This window comes from Loxodonta africana, chromosome 3 (assembly GCF_030014295.1).
Source record: "Loxodonta africana isolate mLoxAfr1 chromosome 3, mLoxAfr1.hap2, whole genome shotgun sequence".
In the NCBI taxonomy this organism is placed as follows: Eukaryota; Metazoa; Chordata; class Mammalia; order Proboscidea; family Elephantidae; genus Loxodonta; species Loxodonta africana.
The window spans coordinates 12,258,565-12,275,962 of NC_087344.1; the positions used below are offsets into that span (position 1 = coordinate 12,258,565).

The following is a 17,398-nucleotide window of genomic DNA, read 5'->3' on the forward strand; positions in this document are numbered from 1 at the left end:
TACAAATGGCAAACGCACTTGGCTGCTAACTGACAGGTTGGGGGTTCGAGTCCACCCAGAGGCGCCTCAGAAGAAAGTCCTGTCAACCTGCCCCGCAAAGCTCAGCCTCTGAAAACCCTGTGGAGCCCAGTTTTACTCTGACCACAGGGTCTCACCATGTGACCACAGGGTCTCACCGTGTGACCACAGGGTCTCACCGTGAGTTGGAAGTGACTCGAGAGCAACTGGCTTAGTGTGAGATAGGACCCAGGTTCTCAGAAGAGGAAACTTCGTTGTAAGACAACTGGCAGTTGTCCCCCAACCTGCTTCCACTGTGTCAGGGTCAAAAGCACCTGGGGAAAGATGGGTACAGGTAGTCCCCGACTTACAGCGGGGCTCTGTGCCGACGATTGTCATAAGTCGGTTCTGATGTGAAGTCAAATACCTTTTTTTTTTTTCCAATTTTTATCATTACTGCCTTTTATTATCAGTATTTTTATAAATCCGATCTTTGGGGGTTGGAAACATTACATATAAACTTAGAGTATTTTAATACACACATACATTAAGAAATACACGAGTCATAAAAATTTGCTCCAGCAATGAAGAAGAGTTGGACGATGCTGGCATTTGTCAGTTGCGGTAATAACTCCACTTGTGGAAGGTTCTGGATCATCCGGATGACCCCTGGGAATGGGGATAGTGTTTCTAGTCAGAAAATTAGTGAGAGTTGTCTGTATCGTCCTTTTCTTTTTTTTCTTCATATATTTAGAAGTAACATCTCACTGCTTCCTGAATCTGCCTGTCAACTTTAGCAACGTGATCAGCGCTTGGTACATGTTTTCAAGCCACTGAATCCTCTGATTTAGTTTAGAGAAAACTTGAGCTCATCTTTTCACTTTTTGTAAAAACCGATGGTCGGAAACGTAGTTTGTTGTAAGTCAGGGACTTAACCTGTGTTTCGAATACTGAGCTCTGCTTACCCTGGCAACTGCTAGAGTCCGTGTGGTATCACAGAACCCTCCACCCCCTCCCCGAATAGATCCAAGAGCTGCCCACCCCGCCCCCCCGCCAGCATTTCTAGGACTACCCCACACATGCTGAGCTCAGAAAGCTTACCATTAAAAGAAACCTGCTGAGGTAAGCCAGGTGTTCTCTAAGCCAGGTGTTCTCGCTCTGTTAAAATTTAGCACGTGAAAATTGATAAGAGCCAAAGGAGCAAAGATCAGAAACGGACAGTTCACAGGAGGTGGGAGCAGAGCCAACGCACCTACTGATGGCTCTGGCAAGTTGTCAGGGGAGGTCCGTGGGCAAGGGTTGGCCAGAGTGAAGGTCGTCCCAACGCCACCAGGACCCTGACACTTGCTTCCTAGGGATGGTGAGTCCGAAGGACCCTGCAGGCCGTACTTACCCAGCATGGAAATGGGTTTGGAGTCTGACCGTGTGACTGTTGTTGAGTGCTGCGGAGTTGCTCACAGCGACCCTGTGTGAGAGTAGACCTGCCCCATAGGATCTCCTAGGCTGTAATCTTTACGGGGACAGATCGGCAGATCACCCGAGGCCGTTGCAGTCAGTTAAGACTGCACTACTGAGTGCCCCCCGCCCCAGAAGGCAGGCTGTCAGGCCCTGACTGGATGGAGATGTGTGTCAGAGTAGAACTGTGTTCCATGGTGGGGTTTTCAATGGCTGATCTTTAGGAAGTAGATCACCAGGCCTTTCTTCTGAGGCACCTCTATGAGGGCTCAAACTTCCAACCTTTTGGTTAGCAGCTGACCTCGTTAACCGTTTGCACCACCCGGGGACTTCTGGCCCTCAGTGAGGTGTCAGCAACTGTGAGCCTGTCTCTCCCCACGGGTGGCAAGTGACCACATCAACTGACCCCTTCCTCCCCTTGAGGAAAGGTGCCTCATCTTCTCCACGTTTGGATCCCCCACACCCAGCATGTGGCCTGGCACACAGATGGTGTCAAAGGTTAGCTGGCCTGGTGGCAAGCAGCCAAACCCTTCTCTCAAGGACAGCTGAAGTCAGACACAAGCCTCGTTTGTTTATTACATGTTTGTTTATTACATTCTGGCAGACAGGCACGTGGGCACCCACCCCCACCCAGCTCTGCACTTCCGCCCCTGCCCTACTGGGCCAGACCGCCCACACCGGGGTCCCTTTCGCAGGGGGGTGAGGCAAACACTCCTCACACGCCTCGGGCCCCAGGAGAACCTGTTTGCTTCCCACATGTGGCGGCTCAGTGGGGGTGTCCATGACTTGAGCTCTGCAGAGGTGGCAGCTGCAGGAGCTGGAAGGAGAACAGGCAGGCTGACAAGGAGGATGCTGGCGGGGCAGGGGCACTTCTCCCCGAGGGTCCCCTCCCCCACCATCTGTGCACCTGGGAATGCATGAGCCCATCCCCCATCCAGTGACTAGCATTGGCTCAAGAAGTTTCCAGAAGACTCTGGCTGCCTCACTCACCTTCCCAGGGGCCATAGTTGCTAAAGCCAGCGGGGGGCTAAGGGGGAGATGCTGCCATTCACAGACCCTGCTTCCTCTGAGAGACCCGGCAGGCTGGGGCCTTCACATTCCTGAGGAAGGAGGGTTCAACCCACACAAATGCTTTCACTTCAAGAGCATCCAGGGGTCACAGGGAACTAGAAACAGCTCCTCTCTCCCAAGAAAGGGGAGAGAGCAAAGGCCACCAAGTCGAAATCTTCTAGAAAAGCCCCTCTGAGGGAAGAAAGGCCTGGCAATCTGCTTCCAAAAATCAGCCAGTAAAAACCCTATGGATCAGAGGACTGCCTGAGACACTCTTGAAACCCTGAACCAAAACTCCCCCTAGATCACCTTTTAGCGAAGTGGCAGAGAGGCACACAAAATAAAGGAGATTACTTGTCAGAATGACACTCTACAAAAAACCATCTGTAGGGGACCAAAAGGTCGACAATTAAAGCAAAGATGAGAACGTAAGGGGGCAGGGAAACTAGAGTTCTGGAAACAGAACAACCAGACCACAAAGAGAACGTTGACACATTGTGAAAAACGCAGCTTATATCAATGAACAATTTGTTCGGAAACTGTCAAATGGAAACCTAACTTGCTGCGTAAACTTTCACCAAAAACACAATAGAGTATTACTGAAAACAAAACAAAAAACCCTGTGGATCACAATGGTCCCTGTTCCCTTGTGCGTGGGATCACTATGAGTTTGGGGCCAATTTGATGGCAGCTAACAACGGCAACAGCATATAATGAAACCCCAGTAAACACTGAACAATGAAGCTCAGGCGCACTTCCAGAGGGTAACACATCCCCTGGAACATGGAAACTTCCCGTTGGGGACCCTCCCAGATCTCACCCTGTTCATCTCTTCTCCATGCTGGTTGTAATTTGTATCCTTTGTAAGAAACCTTTAATTGTGGAGGGGGGGAAAAAAGTTCCCTGAATGTAAAAGGGTGTGAAGGCAGCCATCCGCAGCCTTGTTTTAAGCACTGCTGACCTCTGGGTAGATGATTTTCAGTGGGATGTCAAGGGGGGCTGTCCTGTGCACCACAGGATGTTTAGCAGCACCCCAGCCAATTGTGACAGCCAAATCTCTCTCCAGACCTTGCCAAAAAATGTCCTCTGGGGGCCAAAATCAACCCAGGGTGAGAACCAATGCTTTGCACAACAAAGCCTGGGGTCCATTCCTGGCCAATACACCTCGTACGCAGCCACCACCTGTCTGTCAGTGGAGGCTTGAGTGTTGCCATGATGCTGAACAGACTTCAGCAGAGCTCCCAGATTAAGATGGACTAGGAAGAAAGGCCTGGTGATCGATTTCTGAAAATCAGCCAACGAAAACCGTATGTGTCTGTAAAAATGGTGTGGTGGCAGTGTCAGGCCTCCTAGTCTAACTTCACGAGTGTAAACAAACAAAAAACAAACCCATTGCCGTCAAGTTGATTCCAACTCATAGCGACCTTACAGGACAGGGTAGAATCGCCCCATAGTTTCCAAGGAGCACCTGGTGGATTCAAACTGCCAACCTTTATGGTTAACATCTGTAGCTCTTAATCACTAGGCCGCCAGGGTTTCCTCACAAGGGGTGGGAGAGAAAATCACCATCAGCATCAACAGCCTAAGGCAGACAACGTGGAGGTTATAGATACCGCCTACCTCCAACCTTTTTACCAATTCCAACACCAGCCATCCCTCCCATGGCACTCTCTACTCCTCTGCTGGGTTCAATAATTTGTTGAAATGGCCACCAGAGCTCACAGACAATACTCAGGGTTATGGCATTTATGAGGGAAGTAACAGGTGAGAATTCAGGATCAGGAATGACTCAGCATACAGTTCTTTGGTCAGGAGAGCTTCTTGACCATGCTCACAGGCAGGCCTCTCCTGGAACCTAGGCCCCTCGGGCGTCTTGGGCTGGCCCAGCCTCTGCCCTGCTCTGGCAAGTGTTACAAAGCTCTTTAGCTCCCACCGATAAGAGCCTAGAGGCACCCTACTCCACCAGCAAGCCTCCTGCCTGAAGGCACTCAGCTGTCTCACTCTGTGGGTCAGCGAATTTCTGCCAAGTGCCCAGAGGCACCCCACCATAACCACCTTGCTCCATGGGCCAGGAAGCCCACTGCATCTTCTCGTGCCAGTCTCCTGGTTCTGCTGCCACTGTTTCTCTGCTGCTGCTTCTCACCATCCACACTCTCTCCAGTGTTACAACTCTCTTTGTTTCCTGGGTCTCGGAAGTTCTCAGTGCAGGGACCCTAGACCCAAAGGATGCTCTCCACTCTTGGCTATTCTTTCTTGGTGGTAGTGAGGTTCCCTCTCTGCTCTGGGATTGGCTCTCTTTTAAGCCTAGTAGGATGGCAAAACTGACCAATCCCCTCGTTAGTGTCCCATATACCTTATTTGCATGGACCCACCCCCACAGGGTTTCCATGCACATTATTTACATTCTTGGCAAGCTATCCAATACCCTTGGTGGGCCACAAGTACCTCATTTTCACAATCCCTACTCAGTCATTTGGTAGGAGTTACAAAGACTATGGCTAGAAGGGCCATATTAAGTAATTCACTGCACTGCACATTCAATTCAATTCGGTTGTATTTACATGATGAAGGTTAAGGTCAACCTAAATAGACTTACCTCATTCTGAAACTATTTAAACATAGAAATGACTGGGAGTAACAGAGTGGAGAGGTGGGGCACTCTCTGAGAAGGTGACATTTGAAGTGAGGCCTGAATTATCAGATTCCTATGGTTAAAATTTTTCCTCTAATCAGACGAAATACCTGGTGCAATGGCTTGCATTATTAGCAAGCTGTCCAATCCCCTTGGTGGGCCATAAGCACCTCATTTGCTTAGTCCCACCCAATCATTTTGTAGTAGTCAGAAGACCATGGTGGGAAAGACCATATAAAAGCAATTCACTGTACTTCAGGGTCACTACAAAACATCGTGTAATATGGTGTTGGATGATGAGCCCCCTAGGTTAGAAGGCACTCGAAGTACACAGTGGCTGCAGCCACGGACTCGAGCATACCAACGATCGTGAAGACAGCATACGACCAAGCAACATTTTGTCCCGTTGTACACAGGGTGCATGAGTTGGCACCTACTCAACGGCAACTGACAACAAAAATGGAGATAAGTGAGTGGTGCAAATGGTTTGTGCTTGGCTACTAACCAAAAGGTTGGCAGTTCAAACCACCAGCGGCACCACGGAAGAAAGCCCTGGCAATCTGCTTCCGTAAAAATTACAGCCAAGAAAACCCTATGGAGTTCAGTTCTACTCTAACACGTGGGTTCACCACGAGTCGGAACTGACTCAACGGCAACAGGTTTGGTTTTGGTTTTCATACCACCTACCTTAAGGGGTCACTGTCAGGGTCAAGTGCGAGGATGCATATCATATTAACACAGAACAAGGGAGGCGCTCAGCTCAACCGTGAGGAACGTCAGGGGAATGGGGAAACTGAGTGAAGGGGCCAGGAACAGGGCTGGGCAGAGGGGAGTCCCAGCCACCCTAGAGAAACTTGCAGAGGTAAAGGAGAAGGTGGAGGTACATCTGTTCCATGAAACCCAACAGCCACAAAGTGGAGGCAGGTGTTGTTAGTTGTCATTAGGTGCCATTGAGTTGGCTCTGACTCATAGCAACCCCATGCATAACAGAACAAAACGCTGCTCAGTCCTGCACAATCCTTACAATTGTTATGTTTGAGCCCACTGTTGCAGCCACTGTGTCATTCCATCTCCTTGCGGGTCTTCCTCTTTTGCACTTACTCTCTACTTTACCAGGCATGATATCCTTCTCCAGGGACTGGTCCTTTCCCTCCTGAAAACGTGTCCAAAGTGAGATGAAGTCTTGCCATCCTCGCTTCTAAGGAATATTGTGGCTGTACTTCTGAGAGAGAGAGAGAGAGAGAATGAAAGAGAGATTTACTTCAAGGAACTGGCTCATGATTTTGGGGGACTGGCAAGTCCAAATCAGGCCACAGGCTGGAGACTCCTACAGGCTTTCACCCCAATAGGTCAATAGGTCAGACAGAAAGATTTAGAGTTCAGCCAAAATATTTATAGTCTGGAGGTAGAAAACTTGCTTTTCAACTGATTGATTAGATTACATTATGGAAAATCATGACATCGCGTTATATTATGTTACATTGGAATCCGTGGGTGGTATAAAGAGTTAACGCACTTAGCTGTTAATGGAAAGGTTGGAGGGATTCCAGTCCATGCAGAGGTGCCTCGGAAGAAGGGCCTGGTGATCTACTTCTGAAAAATCAACCATTGAAAACCTGAGAGTGCACAGTTCTGCTGTGACGCACATGGGGGCGCTATGAGTTGAAGTCTACTTGATGGTGACTGGTATATGAGGAAATGGTGGTTCAGTGGTAGAATTCTCACCTTCCATGAGGAGGACCCAGGTTCAATTCCCAGCCAGTACACCTCAAGTGCAGCCACCACCCACCTGTCAGTGGAGGCTTGCTTGTTGCTAGGAGGCTGAACGGGTTTCAGTGGAGCTTCCGGACTAAGATGGATGAGAAAGAAAGGCCTGGTGATCTACTTCTGAAAATCAGCCCATGAAAACCCCACGGGTCCCAACAGTCTGATCTGGGACCAGCTGTGGGGATGGTGCAGGATTGGACGGTGTTTTGCTTCACTGCGTGTGGGGTTGCCATGAGTCAGGGGCCAACTAGACAGCAGCTAACAGCCTTAGATTACATTACGGAAGCTAATCTGCTTTACTGAAGGCCAAATGATATCAATCATATGTACCTTCTCCATGACATCAACTAGTGTTTGGCCAACCAACTGGGCACCATAGCCTAGCCAAGCTGTCACTTAAAATTCACCAACACATATTCCTGCTGTAACACTGATCAGGCAGCATGGCAGCGTCCAGTGAACACGGCCCACCCAGATTTGAACCCCACGTGGGGCGTGGCACATGCATGATCTGCCTCTTTGTCCCCAGTCATTTGGCCTCAAACAGGTGTTCGATGATTCAGGACACCACAGTATCTTTTTTTTTTTTTTAATCCCACCTGGCTTCTATGAAATTACCAGGACTCCTTTTAACTAGAGTTGTTGTTAGTTGCCCTCCAGGTAATTCCGACTCATGGTGATCCCATATGGGCAGAGCAGAACTGCGCACCATAGGGTTTAAAAGGTTGCGACCTTTCGGAAGCAGATCACCAGGCCTTACTTCCAAGGAGCCTCTGGGTGGGTTTGAACTGCCAACCTTTCAGTTAATAGTCCCGTGGTTAACCATTTGCACCACCCAGGGGCTCCTCATCACAGTGTCTTTGATGGCTGGGACATACCTGTACACTTAACTCCCGTCACCCCTGGGCCCAGCACAAGACTGGCACACGAAGTGGCTCAACAGCTCTGCATGGAAGGGTTGAGCAGAGTCCAGCAGCTGTTAAGAGAGAGCCTCTCCTCAAGGCCCAGCACCCTCCCTCCCCAAGCCACCTTTGCCCCAGGCCGGCAGGGCCAGCATCAAGCCCTCACCGTGTCCAGCAGGGGGCCGTCCAGCCAGCCCTGCCCTCACACACCCAGCCATAGCAGAAGCCCGAGGCATGCGGCCGAGGTCACAGCCAGCACTCCCAGGGCCTCCAAGGAGGTGTTGCTGCAGAACTGCCTGCCCATAGCTCAAGCCCAGGCCATCGCTGCAGCCACATTCGGCAACCCAGAGGCTGCCGGTCAGCCTACGGAGGCAGAAGGGCTGGCTGCATGGTGACAGTCCCTAGGTCAGTTCCCTGAATGTCAGGCCAGAGGCTTTGCCAAGCACCCCAGGAAAGCCCTTTTCCTTCCCCTTCCAGTTGCCTGGCAACCACCATGCACCCGGACCAGGGCAAGAGGCAGCTGGGCACACCAGGAATCCAGGCTGGCAACTAGGACACTTGGGGTGCGGTTCTCAGACCCTTCTGGAGCCTCAGCCCCCGACAGTCCAAGCCAGGACTGGAGGCACAGAGGTTCAGGAGAGCTGCAGGCAGCAACTGGGTCAGATAAACAAAGCGACTGCAGGAGGCCCCCCACTTCAGCTCGCATCCGTGTCCTTGGGCCCCACTGATGACCCCCAGCCTCTGCTTCAGGGCCTCCCCCAGCAGGGGACTGTCCCCTCTTCCTTTGCAGTATTTAAGAAAAGTCAGGTTTCCTTGGCCAAAGCAAAAGGTCAAAACCAAAATGAAACCATCAAGTCGATTTCAACTCAGAGCAATGCTATAATGACAAAGAAGAACTGCCCCATAGGGTTTTCAAGGCTGTAATCTTTATGGAAGCTGACTGCCACATCTTTCTCCTACAGAGCAGCTGGTGGGTTCGAACTGCCCACCTTTCAGTTAGCAACCAAGCACTTTAAGCACTGCACCACTAGTCTCCTCCTGTAGAAAGTGGGCCAACATTGCAAACCTGGGAGGGCCCCCCTGTGGAACTCAGCACAGCAAGGGGCTTGCCCTCATAAAACCTACCCCTGGCGCCATTCAATCTTGAGCTGTGTGTGTGTGTGTGTGTGTGTGCCTGCCCACTGACACGTGCCCTCCATGAGGGCTGCTTCCACTGCATCCCAGAGCTGAGCTTCTAGAAGATTCTCCAAGAGCTTCCTACTGCCTGTCACTGTCAGGCATGAGCAAACACAGTAAAAATCCAAGCCACTGACCACCGCCCAGAAGGAAGGGCTATGACTGCCCTTCCAACCCTGCAGCCCCAGAGTGGTCAGTCCCTGAGCTTGGCTGGCTGCTGGGTAAGAGACCAGTGACCAGGACGGGTTTCTGTCCCCACAAAAAAATAAATAAATAAATCTGTTGCCATCAAGTTGACTCCGACCCATTGCAGCCCCATGTGGGTCAGAGTAGAGCTGTGCTCTGTAGGGTTTTCAAGGCTGTGACTTTCAGAAGCAGATCACGGGCCTTTCTTCTGAGGTGCCTCTGGGTGGATTTGAACCTCTAACTTTTCAGTTAGTAGTCAAGTGCTTAATGTCTGCACCACCAAGGACTCTTCCATTCTCCCCACACCCCAGCTAAGCTCATTTCCTAGATGCCAGAAGAGGGTCCCCAGCTGACAGCCTAACCCTGCCAGCAGCTGTGTGAATTAAGAGGCCTCATCTCCCCTACAAGGAGCCCTGGTGAGCCAAAGGTTAAGTGCTCAGCTGCTATCCAAAAGGTTGGCGGTTTGAACCTACCCAGAAACTCTGTGGAGGAAAGGCCTGGTGATCTGTGCTCATAAAGCTCACAGCCAAGAAAACCACTGGAGGCAGTTCTACTCGGTAACACGTGGGGTCGCCATGAGTCGGAATCAACTCTACCGCAGATAACGACAACAACCACGGCCTCCCCGTGTTGAGCTCCTGAAACCAAAAGATCTGGCCCTCACACTCCAACTGTGGTCTTCAGAATTGCGGGCTTTAGTTCAGGGCGTCGTCACCTGAGCACCGCGTCTTCCGCCGTGTCACGGAAGTCCCCAGCTGGGTCCCCATGCCCACACATCCCTGTGACGTCCCGAGAGGCCCCCTGTCCACCCTGCGTCCTGGTCCCTCCTGGGCCCCCTCGCTCAGGTCCCCTCCTCCCGTTAAGGCTGCGGTGACCTTCGCCTAGAGAGGGTAACAGGCCTGGGGCAGACAGCTTCAGTGAGCCGCAGCCGGGAGGCTGGCCCGGCCCGCCACGCTGCGTCCCCAAGCCGGCGCTCGCGGCCAAGCGGAGCTGCGTCCCGGCCCAGCGTCACCCACCAGGGGCAAGAGGCTGAGGACCAGGAGCAGCGCCCGTGCCGGGGCGACCACGGCCTCAGGCACAGCCAGGGGACCGCGGGCGACCCTACGCGCGGCGCGGGCCGGAGGCTCGGGCGGAGTGGGGCTAGTAAGCCCCGCCCCGGCACTAAGCCACACCCACATGCCACGGCTCCCGGTTCTAAGCCCCACCCACCAGACCCCGCCCCGCCTCGAAGCCCTATCCAGGCAACCCCGATCACACCACCGCGCCTTCCCTGATCAGGTGGCCGGCCCGAGAGAGGGGAGCTGGAGCGAAGACAAAGCGGTGCAGGGTGCGATTTGAAGTAACCAAGGATGCGGCAATCAAAAGTTAAAAGCGCTCAGGTGTGCGCTCTGCAACACCCACGTCCGCGCCCCCCCCCCCGCCCCGTTCCAGGTGGGCCGCTCTGGCCTAGCGGAGGCGGAGGTGCCTTCTCAAGGGTCCCTTGGACTGCCTGCTTCTCTTTCCAAACAAGGGCATTTCTTTATGATTTGTTTTTTTAAATAACAGCTTGATTAGAGGTATAACTCACATGCTGTACACTTCACCTATTTAAAGCGTGCAGTTCTGTGCTGGTCATTTTATTCGCAGAGCTGTGCGACCATCACCACTAACCAATTGCAGAAGATTTTCATCACCCCCACAAGAAACCCTGTACCCATTGATGGTCACTCTCCATTTCCCTGTCCCTGGAAGGAGCCCTGGTGGCTCAATGGTTAAGGCTGTTGGAAACCACCCAGTGACTCCACAGGAGAAAGACCTGGCCATCTGCTCCCGTAAAGATTGTTGTTGTTAGGTACCCTCAGATGGGTTCTGACTGGTAGCAACCCTATGCACAACAACACGAAACACTGTCAGGTCCTGGGCCATCCTCACAATCGTTGCTATGCTTGAGCCCGTTGTTGCAGCCACTGTGTCAATCCATCTTATTGAAGGTCTTCCTCTTTTTCGCTGATGCTCTACCTTACCAAGCATGATGTCCTCCTTCAGGGACTGGTCCTGCCTGATAACATGTCTAAAGTATATGAGACTTAGTCTCGCCATCCTTGCTTCTAAGGAGCATTCAGGCTGTACTTCTTCCAAGACAGATTTGTTCGTTCTTCTGGCAGCTCGTGGTATATTCAACATTCTTCACCCCCGTAATGATTATAGCCAAGAAAACCCCATGGGGCAGTTCTGCTCTGTAGCATGGAGTCACTATCAGTGGGAATCAACTCGATGGCACCCAACAACCACCACCCCTGGCAACCATTCAATTACTTTCTGTTTCTGACGATTTGTCTATTCTCAAAACCAGGGCTATTCTGGGAAGTGCTAAGTCACCCCATTGTCTGCAAGGAGAGAAAAATGGAGTAAAGTCAGGGACCAGGTGGCTTGGAGTGGGAAGTGGACACCCCTCTCCTGAGGTCTGTGGGCAGGGAAAAGGGTGGGGAGGAGCAAGAGCCGTTTAGGAAGAAAGCAGGGTTGCTGGCCAAGAAGGCTAGGATTGGGGAGGCACCAGCGAAGGAGTCCTGGAGCAGCCAGCCTTTTCCAGGCCTGGTTGGCTGGGGTCCAAAGGAACCCCTCCCTGTCCCCTGTCTTAGTAGCTCATTGAGGTAGCCAGTTTTTTCTGCCCTGCTCTTTGCTTCTACCGTCTTGTCCTTCCAGGTGCACCCTGATATTGGAGAGAGGAGCTGGAAAGAGAAACAGGGAGAAGAGAGAAGGGTCGGGGAGGAGGGATGGGGGTGGAAAAAGCGGGGAGGAGGAGGAGGGCAGGTGGTGGCAGGGTGGGGCTCCGTCTATAAAGGGTGAAGCCCAGCTTACTGGCTCGGCAGGGGCCAGGAGAGCTCAGCAGACACCTCAGAAGGTCAGGCAGCGGCACCAGCTCCAGGGGCCCAGCAGGTGAGTCTATCCCCGAGCATGGCTGAAGGCGGCAGCAGGTTTCTTGAGCCTTGCGTGTCCCCGTCCTGGCTCACCTGGGCCTGGCATGAGATGGCAGTGCCCCAGTTCTTGCCTCTGTCCTCCTCAGGCTCTCATCTACCCACTGCACTCCCCAGGTGGCTGCAGAATCCCTCGAGGCGCCCAGGGAAAGGGACCGTCTGCACCATGAACCCATGGCTCCTGGCCTGCCTGGTGGCCTGCTTCATTGGGGTCTGGGTCCCTGCTGTCCACGCCCAAGGTACTATCTATATCATTGGCCCTGTCCACACCCCCTCACCCCAGCCTCCACTGATTCTTTGCTAGCTTAATTCTGGTCTTGGTCTGCCGGGCGGGATGGGAACAGGGGAGAACCTGGAGGGGCAGAGGGTCCCCAGTCCCTTCTTCCAGAGGCACTGTGCTGCCTCCAAGTCTATGAATCAAGGCCTCCCTGGGAGGACGCAAGCTGGCCTAGGGACTGTGGGGACAGAGGGTGGCCCCCAGCTGTGCATCAACCCCTTACCTCCGGGGACACATTGCCATGTCTCACCCTGCAGAACCAGGGCTGGGATTAGAGACCAGAGCTCTGGAAAGCAGCTAGATGGATTGCAATCCCGGCTTTCTCCCAGCCGCCTGTGTAGTCCCGCCTAGCGTTGCTATGCCACCTCTATAAACCTCAGTTTCCTAGTCTGCAAAATGAGAAATCCTAATTCCCAGTGAGGATCTAATGAGCTGGTGCTTGTCTTAGTCATCTAATGCTGCCATAACAGAAATACCACAAGTAGATGGCTTAACAAATAGAAATTTACTTCCTCACAGTTGAGGAGGTTATAAGTCCAAATTCAGAGCACCGGCTCTAGCGGAAGGCTTTCTCTCTCCATCGGCTCTGGAAGAAAGTCCTTGTCTTTTCAGCTTCTCCTTCCTGGTTCCTTGGAGATCTGCATGTGTCCTGGCATCTTCTTACCCCATCTCTCCTCTTGTTTAATCTCTCTTGTATCTCAAAAGAGATTGACTCAAGACACCCTACACAAATTCTGCCTCACTAAAGTAACAAAGACAGCCCATTCCCAAACAGGATTATAACCACAGGTATAGAGGTTGGGATTTACAACACATGTTTTGGGGGACATAATTCAATCCATAACTGTCTGTAAAATTCTTTGCTCGGGACTGGGCAACAACAATGATAACTGTTACTATTACTATGATGATTTCCACTGCCACATCTCCCTGCATGAAGAGCTCATTCTGAAGCAGCAGGGACTCAAGACTTGGGTGAGCAGGAGCCACCACTGTGTCCTCCATATCTGTGGGCCCGGGGAGGTCACTGAGTCCCAGCAACTGTCAGCACAGGACCCCTGGCCAGGACCGGGGCCTGGGGTCCCACCTGCTTCCCCACCTGCCCCTTGGCTGGGTCTGAGAGCCCCAAGCCCTGCCTCCAGGAGCATGTAGCCTTTGCCCAGGAGGGGGGCGGGCTGTGTATCCATCTTCCTGCTATCAGAGGTCGCTTCCAGGAACAGGGCCCAGCCCTGGCCCTTTGATCTTGGGGAAGGGCAGCTCTAGACCCTGGACTGCCCACCTGGCACTGAAGCCCAGGGGCCAGCGGACCCCACAACTCCTTTGCCCTCCAGGGCCAAGGCTGGGAGATGCACGGGGCCTCATCCCTCAGGTACTTGACCACCTCCTGCTGGGCTGTCCCAAATCAGAAGTGGCCCTGGAGGTGAGGGTTTGGCGGAGGGGCAGGTTGCAGAGGACCTCGAAGGCCAGGCCGAGGAGCTTGTCTTGGCTTCTGCCTCTGTTTTGCCCCACACAGTAGCAATCCACTTCCCTGTCTCCCCATAAGTCCCGGCACTTCCGAAGGCAGCACTGTGTCCAGCTCTTCTGTTTGTCTAGACACTTGGCACAGGCTGGGAGATTTTCAGAGGTCCCTGGGTGGTGCAAATGGTTTGTTGACAGTTCAGATCCACCCAACCATGCCATGGAAGAAAGGCCTGGCAACCTGCTTCTGTAAAGATTATAGCCAAGAAAATCTTATGGAGCAGTTCTGCTCTGTAACACATGGGGGGGGGGGTCTCCATGAGTTGGAATAGACTCAAGGGCCGTCAACAACAACAACAAGGTGGGGCCACGTGGTCCCATCTCAGGGTGCTGCACCTGCCGTCCACTGCCCTCTGCCCTGGAGAGGGAGCTTAAGTGGCCTCGGTCTCCTGTTCCTCTGGTGACACTGTGCTGTTCCCATCCGGGGCCCAAGGGCCTCTCCAACCTTCTAGCTGTTCTGATAATCAAGGGCCAAGGGTGAGCTGGTGGTTTCCTTATTGCTGGGGCTTCCACTCTGCTTCTGCTGGGCCTGGGAGGGTATTGGTATGTGCCTGAACCAGGGTGCACCTGTGTGTGGCCTTGCGTGTGGGTGGCACACACAGCCACATCTGCATGTGCAGACATGAAAAGAGGTGCGGCGGTATGGTTGCAGGCGCCTTTGAGGACTGCTGCCTGGCTTACCACCGCCATGCCGGGCGGGCTATTGTCCAACGTGCCCAGGGTTACCTGCGCCAGGAGGTGAGCGGGAGCTGCAACCTGCCTGCCGTGATGTGAGTGGGGCTGTGAAGGCTGGGCGGGGGGCTCACACACCACTTGGCATCCCCCTTACATCGCTAACCTGGACTCCCCTCCCCACCCGCCACAGTTTCTTCTTCCCCCGGAGAAACAGGAAGGTATGTGGGAACCCACAGGACAGGTGGGTGCAGAATGGCATGAAGCTCCTGGACGCCCGGAACAAGGCCCTCCCCAAGATCCACAAGGGCCCCCTGAAAACCCGCAGAGGTGTGTGAGACCCCAGTCTCCCTGGCCACGGGCCCCTGTGCTTCTTAGCCCAATGGAGGGAATCAGAGCACAGCATGCTGTCCACTCTCCCCTCCCCAAAGAGGGCCAGTTGCTGGTGAGTGGGGGACTGAGTGACCAAGTAATTGTTCAGCTCTTTCAGCCAGGACACTTGCAGTTGTCAGAGTTGGAAACTTAAGCAAATGGTAAATTCATTAGTATTGTCAGATCGGTTGGCAAAGTGACTTCAGGTCCAGCTGGATCCAGGGGCTTAAAGGGTGTTGCTAGAACTCTTGTTTATTTCTGTCTCCGTCTCTTGGACAGTTTCTCACTCTGAGGTGAAGAAGTTGAGACCCGAAACCTCCAAGCTCCTGGTCTCCAAGCTTAGTGACCCCAGCAAAAGCAGCAAGAGGAACCCCTCCTTGCTGACAGCGACTAATCTAGGCAAGGACCCTTGCCCGTGTGCCCCTCTCTGCACCTATCACCTCTGCTGGGGGATGAGGGCTTATGTTCACCCCAGGCTGGGTGAGGAATTCACCCGTAGGACCAAGGAGGCCTGGGCACTGGGGTCCTAAGTATGGGCATCCACCACCCTGACCCAGGTGCCCAACCAGGAGGGGCTTAGGAAAGGGCTGACATGAAACGCCAGGTGGGTTCTTGATTCCACTCTGGTCCCCAGCTTCTCTGATCTCTCCCGCAGGACCATGATCCCACACATCTCCAGGATCAGCCACACAAGAGGGGCTGGATCTTTCTCCACCATCACCCTGTGGCCCCAGCTGCCCCAGCCCTCTGAGTCCTTCAGGCCAGACCTCAGCCCCCTGCAGTATGCCAGTCCACTCCCCTCCGCCCCACCACCTCCTGCTCCTTGGGCGGCTGGAAGGAGGGACCTGGCCTTGTTTCAAGACCCTTCCTTGCCTGCTCCAGGGACCAGAGTCACCCCTGGGGAGTGGGTCTTGCAGAGAAAAATCTTAAGGATGGATCTCCTACCACCAGCGTCTGCCACCAACCCAGGGTCGCGTCTGCCTGTGTCCCTCTGGACTGTTGCAAAGCTCTGGTCGGTCCAAGGACTCCCTCCCAGGATGTGCTTTTCCAGAAATAGATAAGAACTGAAGCAACACTTTTTGAACCCCAGGATACAGTTGGACCTGAAGCCGCCCTGCCGATAACTGAAATACTTCCCATTTGCTTGAGTTTTTAAATAAATCTTTGGTGGGGGTGCCACTTGTTCCCTGGGTGTCTCTTTCCTTGTCTGTAAAATGGGAGTGAGCTGCTCTGCCTCCATCCCAGGGCCGTGCTGAGGCCAGGGAATGGCCTTCCCAGCTCTGAGAGGCTGCCCAGACCTACTGATAGGAAGGTTGGCCAGGATTGGGCCAAGAACAGAGCCCTGTGGCCAGACCCAAGAGACCACTCTGTGGGTTGAGGTAGGTCCTCTGGGAGAGTCATTCACCCAAACTTGCAACCCCCCCATCCTCACACACCTCAGCTTCCCCAACAGAGAGTGTTCTGGATGAAAGCCAAATGCAATGAACGAATACTGTATGATCCCACTTATATGAAATAGGAAAATGTATAGTGCAAATGGTTTGGGCTCGGCTAACCTAAAGGTCTGTGATTCGAACCTGCTCAGGGGTACTTCTGAGGAAAGACCTGGCAATCTGCTTCCATAAATATCACAGCCAAGAAAACCCTATGAAGTAGTTCTACTCTCTCACACATGGGGTCACCATAAGTTGGAGTCGGCTTAACGGCAACAGGTTGAGTTTTTGGTTTTATGGAGACCAAGGCTTATTCGCATAACCAATGGTGGGTGGGAGGGGAGGGGGGAGTCATTGCTTTGGGGACACTGAGTTTCTGTTAATGGTGGTGGAATAATTTGGAAAAGGATGGTGGTGATGCCTGTACAACATGATGAAGGAAACCAACGTGACTGAACTGGACATTTTTAAAAATGGTTGAATTGGCAAATGTTTTGTTATATACATTTTTACTCTGAAAAAGAGGGGGGGAAAGACAACAAAAAACCAAATGCACCACCTCTATAGGACGAGGGACAGTTCGGGGCCAGAGTGCAGACTCAGAAAAGCCTGGGTCACATTCAAGCACCACCACACACTACACGGGCAGATTCCATCAACTCTCTAAGCCTCAGTTTTCCCTCCTGTAAAATGGGAGCAATGACGGTTAACACCTGCCTCACAGGGGCTCTGTGGAGACGGAGTGTGTTACCATCTGTGCCGTGCACAGCACACAGTACACACTTCTCGAGTGTTAGCTGTTAGGAGGATGAGCATCTTGGCCACGGAGCTGGGGACCATGCAGGAGGATGCTTGTGAGATCTGGTCCAAACTGGAGTCGGGGGGGATGGTATGGTGGTTGAGCCACAGACCCTGCTCTACCAGCTAGACTGACCTTGAGCAATTGTCTTAACCTCTCTAAAGACTCAGTTTTCCCATCTGTAAAATGGGGATAACAGCATCTACTT

General features: G+C 52.9%; 1 protein-coding gene and 1 long non-coding RNA gene across 4 annotated transcripts; one reads left to right on the forward strand and one right to left on the reverse strand.

The window, feature by feature from the left end:
- Nucleotides 1-1,344: 1,344 nt before the first annotated feature.
- On the reverse strand, nucleotides 1,345-10,191 carry LOC135230604 (uncharacterized). 3 transcript variants are annotated; one of them, XR_010321211.1, is made up of 5 exons: nucleotides 7,780-10,191; nucleotides 6,924-6,983; nucleotides 6,651-6,727; nucleotides 6,236-6,356; nucleotides 1,345-2,269 (listed from the first exon to the last, which is right to left on the reverse strand). It is a non-coding gene; the product is annotated as an uncharacterized LOC135230604 (long non-coding RNA). The 3 variants fall into 3 exon arrangements; XR_010321209.1 differs by having other exon boundaries at nucleotides 6,651-6,983; XR_010321210.1 differs by having other exon boundaries at nucleotides 6,924-10,188.
- Nucleotides 10,192-11,873: 1,682 nt separating this feature from the next.
- On the forward strand, nucleotides 11,874-15,554 carry CCL25 (C-C motif chemokine ligand 25). Its single transcript, XM_003421313.3, has 4 exons — nucleotides 11,874-12,358; nucleotides 14,567-14,684; nucleotides 14,780-14,916; nucleotides 15,238-15,554. Exons 1-4 carry the CDS (start codon nucleotides 12,100-12,102, stop codon nucleotides 15,486-15,488), a joined length of 765 nt encoding a protein of 254 aa, XP_003421361.2. The 5' UTR covers nucleotides 11,874-12,099; the 3' UTR covers nucleotides 15,489-15,554.
- The last annotated feature ends 1,844 nt before the right edge of the window (nucleotides 15,555-17,398 follow it).

Excerpts from the sequence above, each read along its gene's own strand:
- CCL25 (XM_003421313.3), top strand. The coding sequence starts at position 12,100 with ATGGCTGAAGGCGGCAGCAGGTTTCTTGAGCCTTGCGTGTCCCCGTCC. Across the intron at positions 12,359-14,566 it reads CCCTGCTGTCCACGCCCAAG|GCGCCTTTGAGGACTGCTGC; the intron begins GTACTATCTATA and ends GTATGGTTGCAG. Across the intron at positions 14,917-15,237 it reads CCCCCTGAAAACCCGCAGAG|TTTCTCACTCTGAGGTGAAG; the intron begins GTGTGTGAGACC and ends TCTCTTGGACAG.